Source organism: Ailuropoda melanoleuca, chromosome 7, assembly GCF_002007445.2.
Source record: "Ailuropoda melanoleuca isolate Jingjing chromosome 7, ASM200744v2, whole genome shotgun sequence".
NCBI lineage: Eukaryota > Metazoa > Chordata > Mammalia > Carnivora > Ursidae > Ailuropoda > Ailuropoda melanoleuca.
Genome location: NC_048224.1, coordinates 59,067,137 through 59,082,145, shown reverse-complemented (window position 1 = coordinate 59,082,145; position 15,009 = coordinate 59,067,137). Strand labels below are relative to the sequence as shown.

Genomic DNA, 15,009 nt, shown 5'->3' with positions numbered 1-15,009 from the left:
AGTGGTGGGGAGGGTCCTCTTCCCTTCCGCTCCCCAGGCCCCCTTCTGTTGGGGTGATGGTGTGGGGGGAATGCTCACTGGCAGGACCCTGTGCAGGGCCCTGGGACCCCCACCCGCTCAGCAGCCCCTTCCTCACCGGCCCTGGCCCCATGGCTGCACCAAGGGCTTGCAAGTTCCCCGAGGGCAGGAGGCCCATGGGGGGTGAGCTGGACTTGTGGCCGGGCCATACCCTCCCTCAGGGTAGGCCCCTCTGCCGCCGTCTAGAGGCTTGTTGACCCTTCCCCTTCACCCAGCTTCTTGGGGTACGCTCTGTGAATGAGGGCCCCCACTCCAAAATGAACTTGGACAGCTTTGTGCTGATGCAGGCGCCCCTGGGGCAGCCCTGCCCTCCTGTCCCCAACACCTGCTTGTCTCAGGAGCCCAGCACACAAGTGCACAGGACTCTGGCAGGGGCTGGGGTCCCCGTGCCCTCCCCAGGGAGCCCCCGCCCCAGCCATGCTTCCCAGCTGCCAGCATGCAGATGCCCACGGAGGCCCAGGCCCGCAGCGCTTCCTCGGGACAGGGGCTTCCCTGTGGGGTCCGGGTAGGGTGGGGGTCACAGCATGCGTGTCTCACTGCTGGAATTGGGTGGCTGGTGAGGGGCTGGGCCCAGGCCTAGACCACGAGGCCATGGAGGGAATGCCTTATAACCAAGCCGCATATTTGCAGAAAGCATCCATTTAATAGAAGGTCCCAGCATTGACCTTGCGACACCTGTCACACAGTCACAAAGGAAGCCCAGCGGCGTGTCACGGACGGCCACAGCCGAGTCCTTCCCTTGCAGAGGAGAACCTGGGCCAGCAGCCCAGGGTGAGTTGTGCTTCCGGTCGGGTGCTAACGGGCGCCGAGCGGCCCATGGAAACACACCTGCCCTGCCCGACGCCCGAAGACACAGGGCCGCAGTCGTTCACATAAACACGGAGGGGAAGGACGTCTCGTTCTTGGCCACGTAGTCCTCGGTCGCAAAAACCCTTGTATGTCGGCGGGGTCCCTCTGGGGGTCTCGAGGCAGCCTGCCCCCCTCCACGCACTCCGAGCAGGCCCAGCCTCAGGGTTGGGGGCGTCCAGGCCAAGCAGCTGACTTCCTTGTGTTTACAGCTCCCCTCTCCCGTCCGCCGCAGGGTGCTGGAGCGCTCGCCGGCAGGGGAGCCCCTCGGGGCCCGACTCCGGGCCAGACCCTCACAATCGTGTGGCCAAGCCCAGTCCCGTGAGCAGGCCATCGGTACACGGCCGTGGAAACACGGCTTCCACGTGAGCTGTGTGTCTTGAGTGTGCATGGCTGCCGGGGGGCTCGGTTCCCTCCCGTCCCCATGCACCCCTGCCCCCCCCCCGCAGCACAGCCGTGGGCCCACGCGGCCCTCCGTCCGCCTCAGCCAGACCCCGTCACGAGTTGCGGTACGTTGTGTGGGGACGCGGACTGTACAGGTTTGTAAAAACAGGTTAAAAAAGGCCTCCCCGCCCGCGTCTCCTGGTGCCCGGGGGCACGCTCCCCCCTCAGCTGCGGTGAGGGCTGCCGTCCGGGGTGGGCCAGGCCCACGTGGCAGCGGGGGCCGTGCCGGCGTGGCGGGGTCCCGGGGCTCCATGCGGCGCAGTGCATGCCGACGTGGGGGTGGGGGCTCCTCGCAGGCCCGGCTCAGAGCTGCGTCTCGTCGCGAGTCTCGGGGTTGCAGGGGGCCAGCCTGTGGCTGCAGCTGCTCTTCTGGCTCTGCGCGCTGCTGGCCACGTGGGCCAGGGGGTCGGAGCGGATGAGGTACCTGCGGGGGCGGTGGGACAGCCCTGGACGCTGCCCTCCGCCCGGGCCGGTGCTCGGCGTGGGGCCGGCGTCTGCTCGCCTGCGGACGCGGTACTTACACGATGTCGTTGGGCTCCAGCCTCGTGTCGGGCGGGGGGTTGATGAGGACGTAGGAGAGCGTGTTCTGGTGGTCGTTCATCTCGTCTGCAAAGGAGACGGGCCCCGTGGCGGTCACCGCTCAGCCGCCGCCCCCTGCGCTCTGCCGCGCCGGACGAGCCGGGGGCTCTGGCCCAGCCCCAGGATCTCCCGAGCCTTTCCAGGCGTCCTGTCTGAACCCCGCGGGGCTGGCCCTGCCTGACGGGGTCCCTGCCGCGGGCCCAGCATGGGCAGGGGTCGGCCACCCACACCCTGGGCAGCCAGCACCTCCAACGTGGCGGCCTCGAGCACGCCTGCTGCCCGCACAGCCCCACGTGCGCCCGCACACACCCCTGTTCCAGCCCCCCTGCCTGCCCCCCTGCCCCCGCCGGCCGGCCTCCCTCGCCGCTTCCTCGCCCTCTGCTTTGGACATCTGTCCTGTTTCCCACAACCTGCTCCACGGCGTCAGCCCACAGGGCCCCCCCAGCCCCCTTCCCAGAGGAGGGGCCCTTCGGTTTCCACGGGGACGGCCTGGTCTCTGGTGCACGGCTGGCTGTGGGGACACAGCCCGCAGCGGGGAGAACAGGTTCTGGAGAAGCGGTGGTCCCATCACAGCTGTCCCCGTGGCCACACGCGGGGCTGGCAGAGGCCTTGTGTTTGCTAGCAGAGCAACGAATGGCTCATGACCTCAGTTTACCCATGTGGCAAGGTCTACAGGCACCTTCTGACCCAGGGCGGCCATCAAGGGGGTGGCCCTCCAGAGGAGCCTAGCCCTGGTGGCCTGTGCCCCAGCCCTTGTCATTTCCTTCCTGCACCGTCCCCTCTCGGCAGTACTGTACTGGCCAGGCCGCCAAGAAAGGGACTCTGCAAAGTGGGAGAAGTGGCCAGCTGTCCGACCCTTGGGCAGTCCCTTGGTGCCGGCCTCTGTGTCCACTCCTGGAGTGGCTGCCTGGTGACCAGGGCGCTCTCAGCTCTCTTCCCACAACCCGTGTTGGGGCCCCTTGGGGGCAGCTGCCAGCCACTGGGCAGAGGGGCTCCATTGGTGGCGTGCAGGGAGGCGCACCTCCCAGCCCCGGGCCCCCCGTGCGTTTCTGGGGTGGGCCTCATGGCACATACAGGGGTGCTGTGGGTGGAGAAGGAGGTGGGTCTCGTCGACCCCCAATCGCGGGCATCAGCGGAGCGGCCATGCTGAGAGAGACGCCGGGTCGGGGCACAGAGCGTGGGGCCGGTGTTGGGGCCGGAGCCAGCAGCCGGTTCCCCCCAGGGCACACGGGCCACCCTCCGTGGCTGGGCAGCCAGGCGCCCAATCTCACTTGCTGACACTTGCCTCGTGGGGCCCTCCCCACCCAGCCTGGGCCCCCGCCTCTCCCCCTGAGCTGGACGACCAGGGTGTTCCTGAAGCCAGCAGGGCCTGGGACTGGACTGAGCCAGGCCTGGCTTTGTGCGTCTGGGGTGCTGGGCTGCGAGGTGGGCAGGTGGGGTGTGGGGCCCCAGCTGTAGCGCCAGGGCCTGGGGGGTGCTTGGTCACGAGCCGCTGACCCTGGTTTCCCCAGGACAGGTCAGCTTTACCGTGACCACCGCGCTCAGGTGGGGAGGGGGCTGATGATGGCTCTCCTGGCAAATGACCAAAGGAGGTGTCACCTGACCCTGCCCCCATCCCTGCACCCCTACTAACCAGGCCTTCCCAGGACCCTGCAGACCAGGTGCTTCCGTTCCCCTACCTGCCCCACGCCCTGGGGTCTGTACTCACCTCCCCCCGGCCCCCCACCTGACCGAGCCTGAGCCACCTCCCTCAAGGGTGATGGCGAGCAGGGGTGAAGGTGACCGCTGCGCTCTCAGGGGGCTGCCTGCGGGATGGTGCCCTCCCCGGGGGGCCTGGCTAACGGGCTTCCCTCTCTTCTGGTTTTCATCTGGCCCCAGGAACTTCCCAACGTCCACACGTGGGGAGCCCTCAGCCCCAGCGGGAAGCAAGGGTGCAGCTGGGCGCAGGGAAGGGGCGACGCGGCCACCCTGTTCACGGAAACTGCCGGACTTGGATCTGTGCCGTCCCCATGGGTCTTTTGTGAACGCCATCCGGCTTTCAGGTTAAGGAAAAGCTTAAGAGCCCAGGAGAGGCCGAAGCCTTGCCGGCACGGGCCCCGACAGGCCAGCCCCCGGCAGCACCCCTGGACTGTGAGCCCCGAGGTTTTCACTCTGGGGCCTGGGTCTGCCCCAGATGGCTCCCGGCCCAGGAGAACCGTCCCCTCTGGGGTCAGCCCTGGATGGGGGCGCTGCCCCCAGGCGCCTGGGCGTGTGAGCTCTGAGCTTTCTCTAGGGCCTCGAGGAGCTCCCAGGGGAGGAAGGGGTTCTGGCAGCAGGGCCTGTGGCCTGAACGCTGCTCTGACTTCTGTTGGGGTCTCAGGGCAGATCTGGGGGCTGTGGGGGCATCTGCTTGGAAGAAACCTGAGCCCCGAATGAGAAAGGAGTACGGACAGGCTTTGTCTCAGCTGGAGAGGGAGACCCCTCTGGAAGCTCCTGCTTCAAGTCAGGCCCACAAAGGCCCAGGGCAGAGCCCACCCCTGTTCCCCAGCCGCCGGCCCAGGCCTCACCAGGCTCCACTGTGTGCGTGTGTGCGTGCATGGGTGCGTGCAAGCCAGGCTCAGAACCATCTGTCTGGATGCTGCCCTGGAGCTGGGTGGGCTCAGGGTCCCCGGCATCTCGAGCCAGCTGCAGGCCGATGGCCAGCAGTGCGGTCGGGGCAGACACGGACACGGAGCTTATCCTCAGAACACACGGAGCAGGACTGGGGGAGCCCCGAGAGCTGCGCGCTGGCCGTCAGGCTGCCGGCACAGGCCACACATCTTCCCGGGGTCAGTCCCGTCCTCCACAAGCACAGGAGGAGGGTGTCCGGGTCCCGCATGCGGGCGACCTGGGAGCACGGGAGCCCCTGCCTGCAGGGACCCTCTCCTGTCTACTGTCCTGTCCGCCTGCCTGGCTGGGGCGGGCCCTGGGCGGCCCGTCCACCACGGTTGGCGTGCCCCCTCGTGTGGCAGCCGAAGTCCGCCGGAGCAGAATTACCTTGCAAATATCCCAGGTTTACCCGATTCATGACATCACTGGCTGTTAAATTTGCTACATCCTCTACGGAACACACAGGAAGAGGGACAGACAGAAACAGAGAGAGAGAGAGGTCAGCAAGCAGCGTGCGGCGGCCGGCACAGCGGGCAGGGCAGCCAGCTGCGCGGCAGGCCGTGCACTTGGGGACCGGCAGGGGCCAGCGCCAGCCACCTGGGAAGCAAGTCTGTCACCGGCAGCGTGGGCTCCTTCTCTGCCAAGCTCTGGAGGGCGGGGGGGGGGTGCAGAGGTTGAGGGAACGTGGGGCAGGTGCCAGCTCTGGGGTCGGTGGGCTGGGGTCTACCTGCTGCTCCCGGCGTGGGGCCGGACGCACGCCGCCCTGAGGGGCAGGGACACGGAGGGGGCAGAGGTGAACCCTGCAGCCTCGGCATGGTGGGGGTGTGGCTGGCCCCCAGACTCGAGCCTCTGGTCCCACCTGGAGGGGGGGGTGCTAGGGCCCCTGAGCCAGGCAGCATGGAAGGAAGCAGGGTGGGGAGAGCCCGTGCCCACGGGGGGACAGCCAAGCCCGAGTCGCAGGCAGAGTCCCTGAGATGGAACCTGACCCGCCAGAGGCTTGACCCAGTGCCGGGTGTGGGTGCAGATGGGCCGCGGCCGGGAGCCTNCTGACCCGCCAGAGGCTTGACCCAGTGCCGGGTGTGGGTGCAGACGGGCCGCGGCCGGGAGCCTGGGCTCCCCTTCAGCCCCATGACAGAGGCAGCACCTCCAGAGCGGGTGTGGGAAAGAGTGTCACTCCCCCGGGTCTGCCCTTGGTCAAGGTCATGAGCTTTTCCCCCAGATAAGCCCCAGGGAGAAGGGGGCAGCCCAGGTCTGGGGGCACAGCCACAAAGCAGTAGAAACGGGTGACTGTCTCAGGAGCGGCCTCGGGGCTCGATGTGGCCCCTGGTCCAGCTGCCCCCCGACGTGCCCCGTACGCTCTGGCTGCTGGGAAGGCCGGGGGGCTGGGGGTTCCCCCCGCCACATTCCCGTTCTCCACACAACGCACCCCTGCGTTTCTGATCTGTCCCCACTCAAGGACTGTGCCCTTGGCTTTGGGGGAGCCCTGCCTGGCCCGGTCGGCCCCATGGCCACGGCTCCCATGAGATCCACACGCTGGGCTCAGTCAGCTCGATCTAGTCCCTTGTTTTACAGGTGGGGAAACTGAGGCCCCAGAGTGCTGAGGGTGAGCCCTCCCTGCGGGGCTCCGGGCCAGTTCTGGGGGATCCTCACACCAGAGGGACTCCAACGGGCCTCGCGGGCTTGGCAGGCAGAGCGGAGACCCCGGGTGGTGGGGGCAGGCGGCGCTGCCCGGGCCCTTACCGTAGCCGGTGGTGGGCAGCCCCAGGTGCTTCATGCGGTTCTTGACCAGCTCGGAGAGCTCCTGCCGCTCGGAGCGCCGGTACAGGCTGAGCCGCTGCTGGCTGGCCCACTCGGCGGCCGCCGCCTTCCCCGCGGGCTTGGGGCCCTTACGGCTCAGCTTGCGGGCCCACTGCAGGCTCTTGCGCCGCAGGAGCGGGCACTCGGCTGGGTCCCCGCCAGCCGCGTGCCGGCCGTGGATGCTGCCGCTGCCGCCGGTGCCCGCCCGCGCGCCCCAGGGCCCCCTTGCTTCCTGCGTGTCCTGGCAGTCCTCCACGCTCACCGAGATCTGGGACTGGCCAAGGCGGGAGGGTGATGGGGAGGGGGACCCCAGGGCCCAGGGGTGAGTGCCTTCCTCCTCCAGCCGGGGGGCGGGGTGCCAGCCCCAAGCCTTCCTTCTGAGCCCCAAACCGCCAGCCTCCAGGTCCGTTCGCCTTTGCTGGGGGGACGAGGGCGGCTCCTTCCACCTCTCTGGGCCCTGTTCCCATGGCTCCCACCTGGGCCCTTCCTGTCCTGATTTTGCCAACGGAAGGCCACCCCTCCGCGAGTCTCGATCTCCCCATCTCAGAGAGCGGGGAAGGGCAGTGCGGTAGACGGGAGTGCCTGTGGCTCAGTGGGGACATGGGACTCCCACCTGGGCAGCACCCCAAGAGGCTAGGGCATGGAGGTTGGGCCAGACCAGTAGGAAGGGGGCCGCAGCGGACGTGCACAGAGCACATGGGGCCGGAGGAGCCTGGTTCCCCAGGGGCCCTCTTGGAGCTGTGCCATGGCTGAGCCATCCTAGGGACACACTCCCTGACCCTGCCGTTACCCAGGGCCCTGTGACCCCCAGGCCGGGGGCGGGGGAGCCCAGGCGGGACTCTGCACCCGTCAGCACAGATTGATGGGAGGCCCACGGGGCCACTCACCTGGGCTCTGAGGTCGTGGGGCTGCAAAGGAAACCAGGGGCAGCCTGGGTGCCTGTGGGTGACCCTGCCCCCGCCCCAGCCCCAGATCCCGCCTGAACCCCTCGAGGGCTGGGGACCCATGTGGCAGGCTGCCCCCTGTGGCTCTAGCTGGCAGCACAGGGCCCCTCGTCCTCGAACTCCCCGGCCCCACTTGGGGGTCCCAGCCACCCAACCACGTGTGCGGGGCACATGAACCTGACCCCAGAAGGGCCGGACAGCAAAGGCCAGGGGGCCCAGAATGAAACATGGCAGCGGCACGAGTTACGCAGGCAGCCTGCGGGCTGCTTGGGCGCGAGCGCGTCCTTGGAGCCCCCGGCCCGAACCTCCGAGGTCGAGAAGACGTGGCACTCGGTCCTGTAGATGCCGATGGGGATCTCGGCACTGGAGGAGCAGAGCTTCTGGAAGAGCCGGCCGTACGTGCGAATCCACAGGTCCTCCTCCGTGACTTTCATCTAGAGCGAGCGGCGGCCCTGAGCAGGGGCCGGCCGCACACACCCCGACCACGGCGTGCCCGCCCGGCCGCCCCGTCACTCACGGCGCACAGGTAGCCGGAGCCTGGCGTGGTGTCGAGGCCCAGCAGCAGCCTGGTGATGGAGATCATGTAATCCTTCACGAAGGACTGGCCAGAGGGGGAGGCCGCAGTGAGGCGGGGGCACCGGGGACAGGCCCGGTCCCCTCACACGCCGGCCGGGCGCCCGCAGCCTCCCGCTGGGAAGCCCGGCCCGGCCTCGAGAATCGGAGGCCCAGAGGCTGCCGCGGGGAGCAGAGCCCAGGGCAGCGCCTTCCTGGGAGGAAAAGGGCGGGGGACGCGAGGGGCAGACCCAGGGAGGGACGCTCAGAACTGGGCTCTGTCGGCTGGAGGTGGGGAGGAGGCTGGGGCTCCCGCTGCACCCCCCGCCCCCGCTGACCTGGTAGAGCAGCGTGTCCAACATGCTGATGCTGAAGACGCGGCCCGCGGCGAACGGCAGGCGGAACATGAAGGCCAGGTTGGAGCCGTTTTCCCGTTCCCTCTGCAGGAAAGCGGGACTCAGGCGGGAGCTCACGCCGCGGCGGCCCACGCGGTGCAGGGTGTGCGAGCACCAGCCGACGGCCGGCCTCGGGCCCCAGCACCCAGCTCAGGTCCCCGCCCAGACGCACTGGAGCCCAGAGCTCAGGAATGGGGATCTGCCCCCCCGCCCGAGCCGGGCGTGGGACCCGCACAGTCCCGTGGCACCCCATGCTTGCTTCAATGCGCCGCTCTCGCCATCCCAAAATTCGAGAACATCTCAGCGATTTTATCCTTGAGCTTGTGTTTTTAAGTGAAGTCGGATGGGACGGTGGAGCGTGGGGACACAGAAGCCATGGCAACGCGTGTGCTGTCCCTGCCTCCCTGTTCCCCCGAGGCGTGCAGGATGCTCCGTGAGCACGGAGTTCCAGGGACCTGCCGCGGGAGTTTCCTGCAGCTGCGGGAATAAGTCACCACAGCCCTGCGGCGGGAACACAGCCCCACCCTCGCAAGCCTCCGCAGTCGGAAGCCCAACGTGGATTTCACGGGGTGGGATCAAGGCTCCGGCAGGGCCTCGCTCCTTCGGGCGGCGCAAGGCGACAGTCCTTTCTTCCTGTTTTGTCTCTAGAAGCTGACCGCGTCCCTCCGCTCCTGGCTCCCTCCTGCCCCAGTCAGCAGCGCAACTGCTGACCTCTGACCCTCCACCTCCCCGCTGGCAGGTCCCCGGTGAGGATGCTGGGCCCCTGCGGGACCCTCTCCGGTCTACACGGTCCCTTGACTGTGCACCGCACTCCATCCAGGCCCTGGCGAGTCGGATGTGGACATCTTCAGGGCCATTGTCCTCAGCGCCCCGGTTCGTCTGTGACTGACGGCCGGGAGGCGCCCCCTTCTCGCGGGACCAGACTTGCTTCAAAGGCAGAAGGCAAAGGACACAGAAGACGCAGGGGCCGCCTGGAGGCCTTTCCCGCCCGAGGGCGGCGGGGCGTGCGCATCGGGGTGTGAAGCCGTGAGGCGGGTTCTGGCGGCGGCGCCCCGTCCGGCGAAATGAGACGTGTCCGGACGCGGCACACGCTGCGCGGTTCCGCAGACCCCAGCCCGGTGGGCGCGTCTGCGTGCGGGTCTCCGGTGCGCGGTGGACCCCGCGAGTCCTTACAAAGGGCGCTTTCCTTCCGAGCGGCACCGGCGAACCGAGGAAGGGGACCGCGGAGGCTGCGGCGGCGGGGGGGGGGGGCATGGTCTTGGGCGGCTTTAACAGGACTCCCCGGCGTTTCGAACACGGGGCCCATGATCTCGGGCTGCAGGAGACCCTGCAGATTCTGTGCCTGGCACTGGAGGGACCCGAGGGCTTTGTCCAGAGCCCCAGCACCCCAGTGACGGCTAGGCCCGGGAACAGGCGTGCGTGAGTCCCTCCTGCCGGCGGAGCCCGGGCTGGAGGCCGGACCGGACGGGCAGCCCCTTGGGGGGACAAGCAGCCAGAACACGGTGGGGGGGTCCGCACAGCGAGGTCCTACCTTCCCCGGCCATCCTTCTGCCGGGTCCTCTCTCTACACGGCTCTGTGGTGGCGGACGCCATGGCAACTTGGGTCACCGTTTCAAAAAACGTGTTCATCATCTCAATGTTCTTTGAGGTAGAAAACACACACGCTTTTATAAAAATAAACTGCCATTAATTCTTTCAGGGAATGAGCCCAGCTGCTCCTGTGGGGGGACGTCGTGGCTGGGCCATCTGTCCGAGCTGTCAGGAGCCAGGGCGTGCCTGGGTGGCAGAGACCCACGGGGGAGGGACCCCAGGACAAGTCAGAAGACAAGGCCTCCGTGGCGTCCACACCTGGGACTCGCGGGGGGCGGTGGGACGTTGGCTCCGAGCATCTGAGGGTGGGTGCACCCCACAGCTCTGCCGGCCCTCCCTCTCCGCCGCCCGGGCCCCCAGCCCACGTCTGCCCAGAGGAGCCCGAGCTGCTCCTCGAGGCAGCGTCCTGTGGTCGCACGCGCTGGCGTCCTCCCTTCTGTGCGGGCCCCGACCACAGAGCCACACGTCAGGGGTCACTGCCCTGAGCTGGGCGGGGGGTGCGCCTGCTACAGGAAGTGATGCTGCACAGTAAGGAGGGGTCACCGTGGGACGTCGGCCACAGAAGGCGGGGGAGCAGGAGCGCGGCCTGACCGCCTTGAAGCCCGGCTCCTCCAACAGGCGGCGCGGGAGACCGCCGAGGGACTGCGCGTCCACGGGGGAAGCTGGAGTTGAGGGCCGGAACCAGCCGCCTGGAGGAGGAGTCCCAGACCCCCAGACTCCCGCTCACGTCCGGAGCAGCAGCCCCAGCGTTTGGACTCGGAACCCGGCGTGCTCCAGTCATTCGGAGGAAGGACGCTCAGTCCACAGGGGGCTGCCTGGGGTCAAAGGGGCCGGCGGAGCCCCCTGCAGGGAGGGCCGGGCCGGGCGCCTGATGTCCCTCTGCCACTGTGCCGAGCAGGAGCCCCTCTGTCTCCGAGGGCCTGGAGGCCACCTGTCCGGCTTCTACTTGTCCCTCTGGCAAGCGGAGGGAGCGCCAGGGTCCCCACTGGCCTCTTGACCCACCGCTGGGCGGGACGCACTTCCACCCTCCCCCTGGGGCCAGGGTGAGGCTCCTGCGCTTGTCCCTTCTGTCTGGTGTTGATGGCCTGGCCTGGTTTGGGCGCACGGCAGCTCCAGGGTCAGCCACCGAGGCCACTGAGGCTGCCGTCTGCTCCCCGGGGAGGCCGGCCGCCCAGGTCCCGGGGGCATGGGGCTCACAGGAAGTGCTCACTGCTGCCAGCCTCCTCTTCGGCAGCTCACCCGCTCCCCGGTCTTGCCCTCGCCCCAGCACACGCCCTGCCCCTCGCCGTGGAGTGGTGCTGCCAGTGGCCTGAGCAGGGATGACGTCACCAGGGCCCGTGTCCCCGGTGGCTGGTCCCTGTGCCCTGGAGCTCCTCATCAATGCCAGCGGATGCCCTTCCTGGAGCCTCGAGGACCCAATGGCGGATCCCCACTCTGCACCCCTCCGCTGTGTGACCCCAAGCGACCTCCTCCCCTCTCTGACCCCCAGTCCTTTGTGTGCACCCGCCAGAAGGTTGAGACGGGTCACGATTTGGGTTTGGGCATAACGCCTGAGGTGCGGTAAGTGGGTAGTTAGTGTCCCCGAAGCTGGTATTTATGGACACGGCAGGCAGCTCCGCCCCAGGCACGGCCAGGCCTGGACCCGGCCATCAGGGGGACCGTGTCTGCCTCTGGCCAGTGCCCCTAAAGGCTCCGGGTGACATAGGAGCCTCACGTGGGAGCTGAGTCCCCATCTCTGACCCCCTCTGGCCAGAGGAAAGCAGGTGCCTCGGCCTCCCATGGCCCGAGCCCCAAGAGCCCCCCGGCCCATTCCCTTCAAGCTCCGGACCCTGACAGCTCAGCACGTCGGGCAGGGGGAGGTCGGGTGCAACTGCTCACCTTTTCCAGCTTGGAAAGAGCCAGAGAGTAGCTGTCCTTAGCACGGAACTGCATGAATCGCATGTTGGAAGGGTGGGTGAGCTCCGTGGTGATGCTCAAGCTGGGGAAGAGCCTGCAGGGGAGCAGGGGCTCAGGGCGGGTCCCCCGATCACAGGTGGGGCAGCAGGGGCTCAGGGCGGGTCCCCCGATCACGGGTGGGGCAGCAGGGGCTCAGGGAGGGTCCCCTGGTAATGGATTGGGGGGCTCAGGGTGGGGTCCCATGGTCACAGATATTGGGGGTGCTTGGGGCAGGGTGCCCTGGTCGCGGATGTCGGGGGGCTCAGGGTGGGCTCCCCGATGGCTAGGGGGCTGCTTGGGACCCAGCCTGGTCCTGCTGCGACTGCCCTGGGTGCGAGCCCCTGGCTCACCGGAACATGGTCTGCACGTTGACGATGGTCTTGGCGTCGGCCATGTAGTCCTCCTCCGCACTCATCGTGCTCTCCTTGTCCACCACGACCAGGTTGTCCGCGTAGATGATGCCACACCGCAGCAAGCTGTCCAGGCTGCAGGCCGCAGGTGGGCACGGGGGTCGCCGACGGCCAGCTCGGGGGTCCCAGGAGCCCCCTCTGGGTGCACCTTGCCCTCCCCCCGACCTCCTGGCCTCCCCACACCCGGGGAGAGAGAGACTCTGGAGGACGGACGGGGCTGGGAGGGGCCTTCCGCTAAGCCACTGTGGGCTCGGTGGGGAGAAGGCGAGGCGGCCCGGCCCCTTACTTGTCCACGGAGCCCTCCATGTAGTAAACCATGGGGAAGCAGCAGATGGCCTCCAGGAAGTGGTGGTCCGGCCTGTGGGGAGAGCAGGTCCTGGGGGTGCCCGTCCTGCTCTGCCGCTCGCCCCCCGTGCCCAGCTTGGGCCCTGCCCTGGGTGAGCAGGCCTGGGTGGAGCAGGGGTCCCCCAGGACCGCGGCACATCAGACCCGGGTGGCCTTTAGAGACCCATGGGGCGGTTCTTTATTTTGCCCGAGGGGGAACCATGGCCTGACGAGTGGGGCTTGACCAAGTGAGACTCCGGGCTCCGATGGGGGAGGGCTAGCCCAGGTGAGGCCCTGGGATCTGGGGGGCAGGGGCGGGCTTGCCCAGGTGGGACCCTGGGCTCTCGGTCGAGGTGCTAGAGCCAGGTGTCAGTCACAGTGTGGGGAACAGGAGAAACCGTGAGGGAGGAACAGAGGGTAGGGTGCTCCGGAGGACCGGGGGGCCTGGGCACAGAGCAGGGGAGGAGCCGGGGTGTCTGCGAGCGGGGCCTCACCTGTTGTCCAGCAGCAGCACGATGGGGTTGAGCTCCTTGCGGGGTCGGTAGTAGGCACGCAGGGGCACGATGAAATTGTACAGCCCGTTGCCCGCCGTCTCCGCCGAGACGATGATCAGTTTGTTCTTGAAGCCGTAGGCCTTGGCGTCCTCGTAGCTGTTGTGCTTGCAGCCCTGCCGAGAGCCGGGGTCAACCGCTAGCCTTGGAAATGGCACCGCCAGCTATTCTATCAGCCAAAACCGGGCTCGCCGGCAAGAAGAGAGAATTACGATCGGAAGCAAGCCGTGGGCCAGTTCGGACGAGGGATGAGTCGGGCGGGGCTCTTCTAAACTAACGTCCACCGGGGGCAGGTGTGCTGGCCTCCCACTGACTGCCCCGCGGCTGGTCGGTCTCCTCCCACTGGGTCTGCACTTGATGGCGGGTGGGAGGAGCTCCCCCGTCTCCGTGGGGTTTCCCTTTACTGACTTTCACACGATGTTGGCCACCGTGGCGACGCTGGCTCCCCGGGAGCCCCTCACCGAAGGGCGCCCGCAGGCACGTGGTCGCCACTTGCTGGCCCTGGTCCCTTCATGGCCTGTGGCAGCCCCATAGGAACCAGAGGCCCCAGCAGACCCATCTACCCCGCACTTGGCTGCTCCATGTCAGACCACTATGGGGCAGAGCGGCGAGTGGTGGCCGTGGTGGGGGACGGCCACGTCAGGGAGGGGAGGGAGGTGCCGAGCGAGCCTGTGTCTTAGCAGATGCAGAAAGGAGATCTGTGCCGTGCGTGTCGTATGTGTATGTGTGTGTGTGCGTGTGCGTTCCAGCTCTGTCCGCTAAGGCCCAGATGCAGTGACACCCCAGAAGCTGTGAGCGCACCCCATGCCGAGAACGTGGTGTCTCAACACCATGTTGCACTGAGAGAGCAGCGGGGCTCCCTGCGTAAATGGTTCCTGGACTGGAGCAGGGCAGGTGCACGACGGGGCGGGGATGCCGTGGAAGCGTTCCAGGGACGACAGGGACACGGCCCGCCCCAGCCAGCCTGAAGGGCTTCCCCTTGCCAAACGGGAAAGTCCGAGCCTCAAAAGCAGTAGCGATCGGGCACAAATGGCAATACCACAGGAGTAAGAGTGGTTATAAGCCCTGAACCAAAGAGGAATCTGAGCCCATGCGTGAACGGGTGGAGATGCAGAGGGAAACGTGCTTCCTCACGGCAGGACGCTAACAAATCGAAACAAAAGAAAGCCGGGACGAGACCCCCAGGCGGAGCGCAGCTCTTCCATCACATCTCCCCACAAATGACTCACTAACCACAAAGGCAAAAATGGAGGAACCTGGGTGGGTCACGTGGCACCCCAAGGGATGTGGCACATGGACGTCGCGTGCCTCCAAGTACACGTGTCACATTCGGAGATAGCCCCAGGCACACACATGGAGTCTTCTCACNGAGCCCCGGGCCCCCCCCCCCCCCAGGCAGGTGCCACCAAAGCACTGTCCACGCCTCCAGATGCCAGGGCCGAGAGCCGAGCAAGACAGGGACGGGGCAGCTACATGCAGCGCCTGGCGTGGACCCGTCCTGACGGGGAACCCGCTGTATGAAGGGCAGTGAGGGCTGTGGGACAAGGGGCGCACTCTGAGCGGCCGGTGGACCAGACGGGGAGCTGAGCACGTCCTTGCTCTCGTGAAGCAGGCAGGGGTGTGGGGAAGGGGGCTCCACCTGCTCTCAGGTGGTCTGGGAAAAACACGCCTCTGAAACGGACGCACGTCTACGGAGGACAAGAGCAAAAGCAGTGAGTCTGGGCAAAGGCCCAGGATTTCTCTCTTTTAGCTTTTCCAGAAACTTGCAGTTACCTCAAAACGCAAGTCATGCAGAGTGCGGGGGAGCCACCCACCTTGTCCAGCCGCAGGCAGCAGAACGGGGCCTTCACGGGCAGAAGGTGGCACAGGGTGGGGGAGCTGCCGATGTAGGGCGAGTTGGGGGGGTAGCCCTTCACGTACCTGGCGTGGGAGACAG

General features: G+C 67.5%; 1 protein-coding gene across 2 annotated transcripts in view; it reads right to left on the bottom strand.

The window, feature by feature from the left end:
• Positions 1-1,101: 1,101 nt before the first annotated feature.
• Positions 1,102-15,009, bottom strand: part of KCNT1 (potassium sodium-activated channel subfamily T member 1) — a 35,661-nt gene continuing 21,753 nt past the window's right edge. For both annotated transcript variants that reach the window (XM_034664801.1, XM_034664802.1), the window contains 13 exons: positions 14,888-14,993; positions 13,017-13,189; positions 12,485-12,556; positions 12,139-12,273; positions 11,732-11,843; positions 8,207-8,308; positions 7,834-7,917; positions 7,622-7,750; positions 7,260-7,280; positions 6,316-6,646; positions 4,963-5,025; positions 1,890-1,974; positions 1,102-1,792 (listed from right to left, as the gene is read on the bottom strand). In XM_034664801.1, the coding sequence (XP_034520692.1) occupies positions 1,672-1,792; positions 1,890-1,974; positions 4,963-5,025; positions 6,316-6,646; positions 7,260-7,280; positions 7,622-7,750; positions 7,834-7,917; positions 8,207-8,308; positions 11,732-11,843; positions 12,139-12,273; positions 12,485-12,556; positions 13,017-13,189; positions 14,888-14,993 (1,534 nt within the window). In that variant the 3' untranslated portion in view covers positions 1,102-1,671. The remainder of the gene's footprint in view (positions 1,793-1,889; positions 1,975-4,962; positions 5,026-6,315; positions 6,647-7,259; positions 7,281-7,621; positions 7,751-7,833; positions 7,918-8,206; positions 8,309-11,731; positions 11,844-12,138; positions 12,274-12,484; positions 12,557-13,016; positions 13,190-14,887; positions 14,994-15,009) is intronic.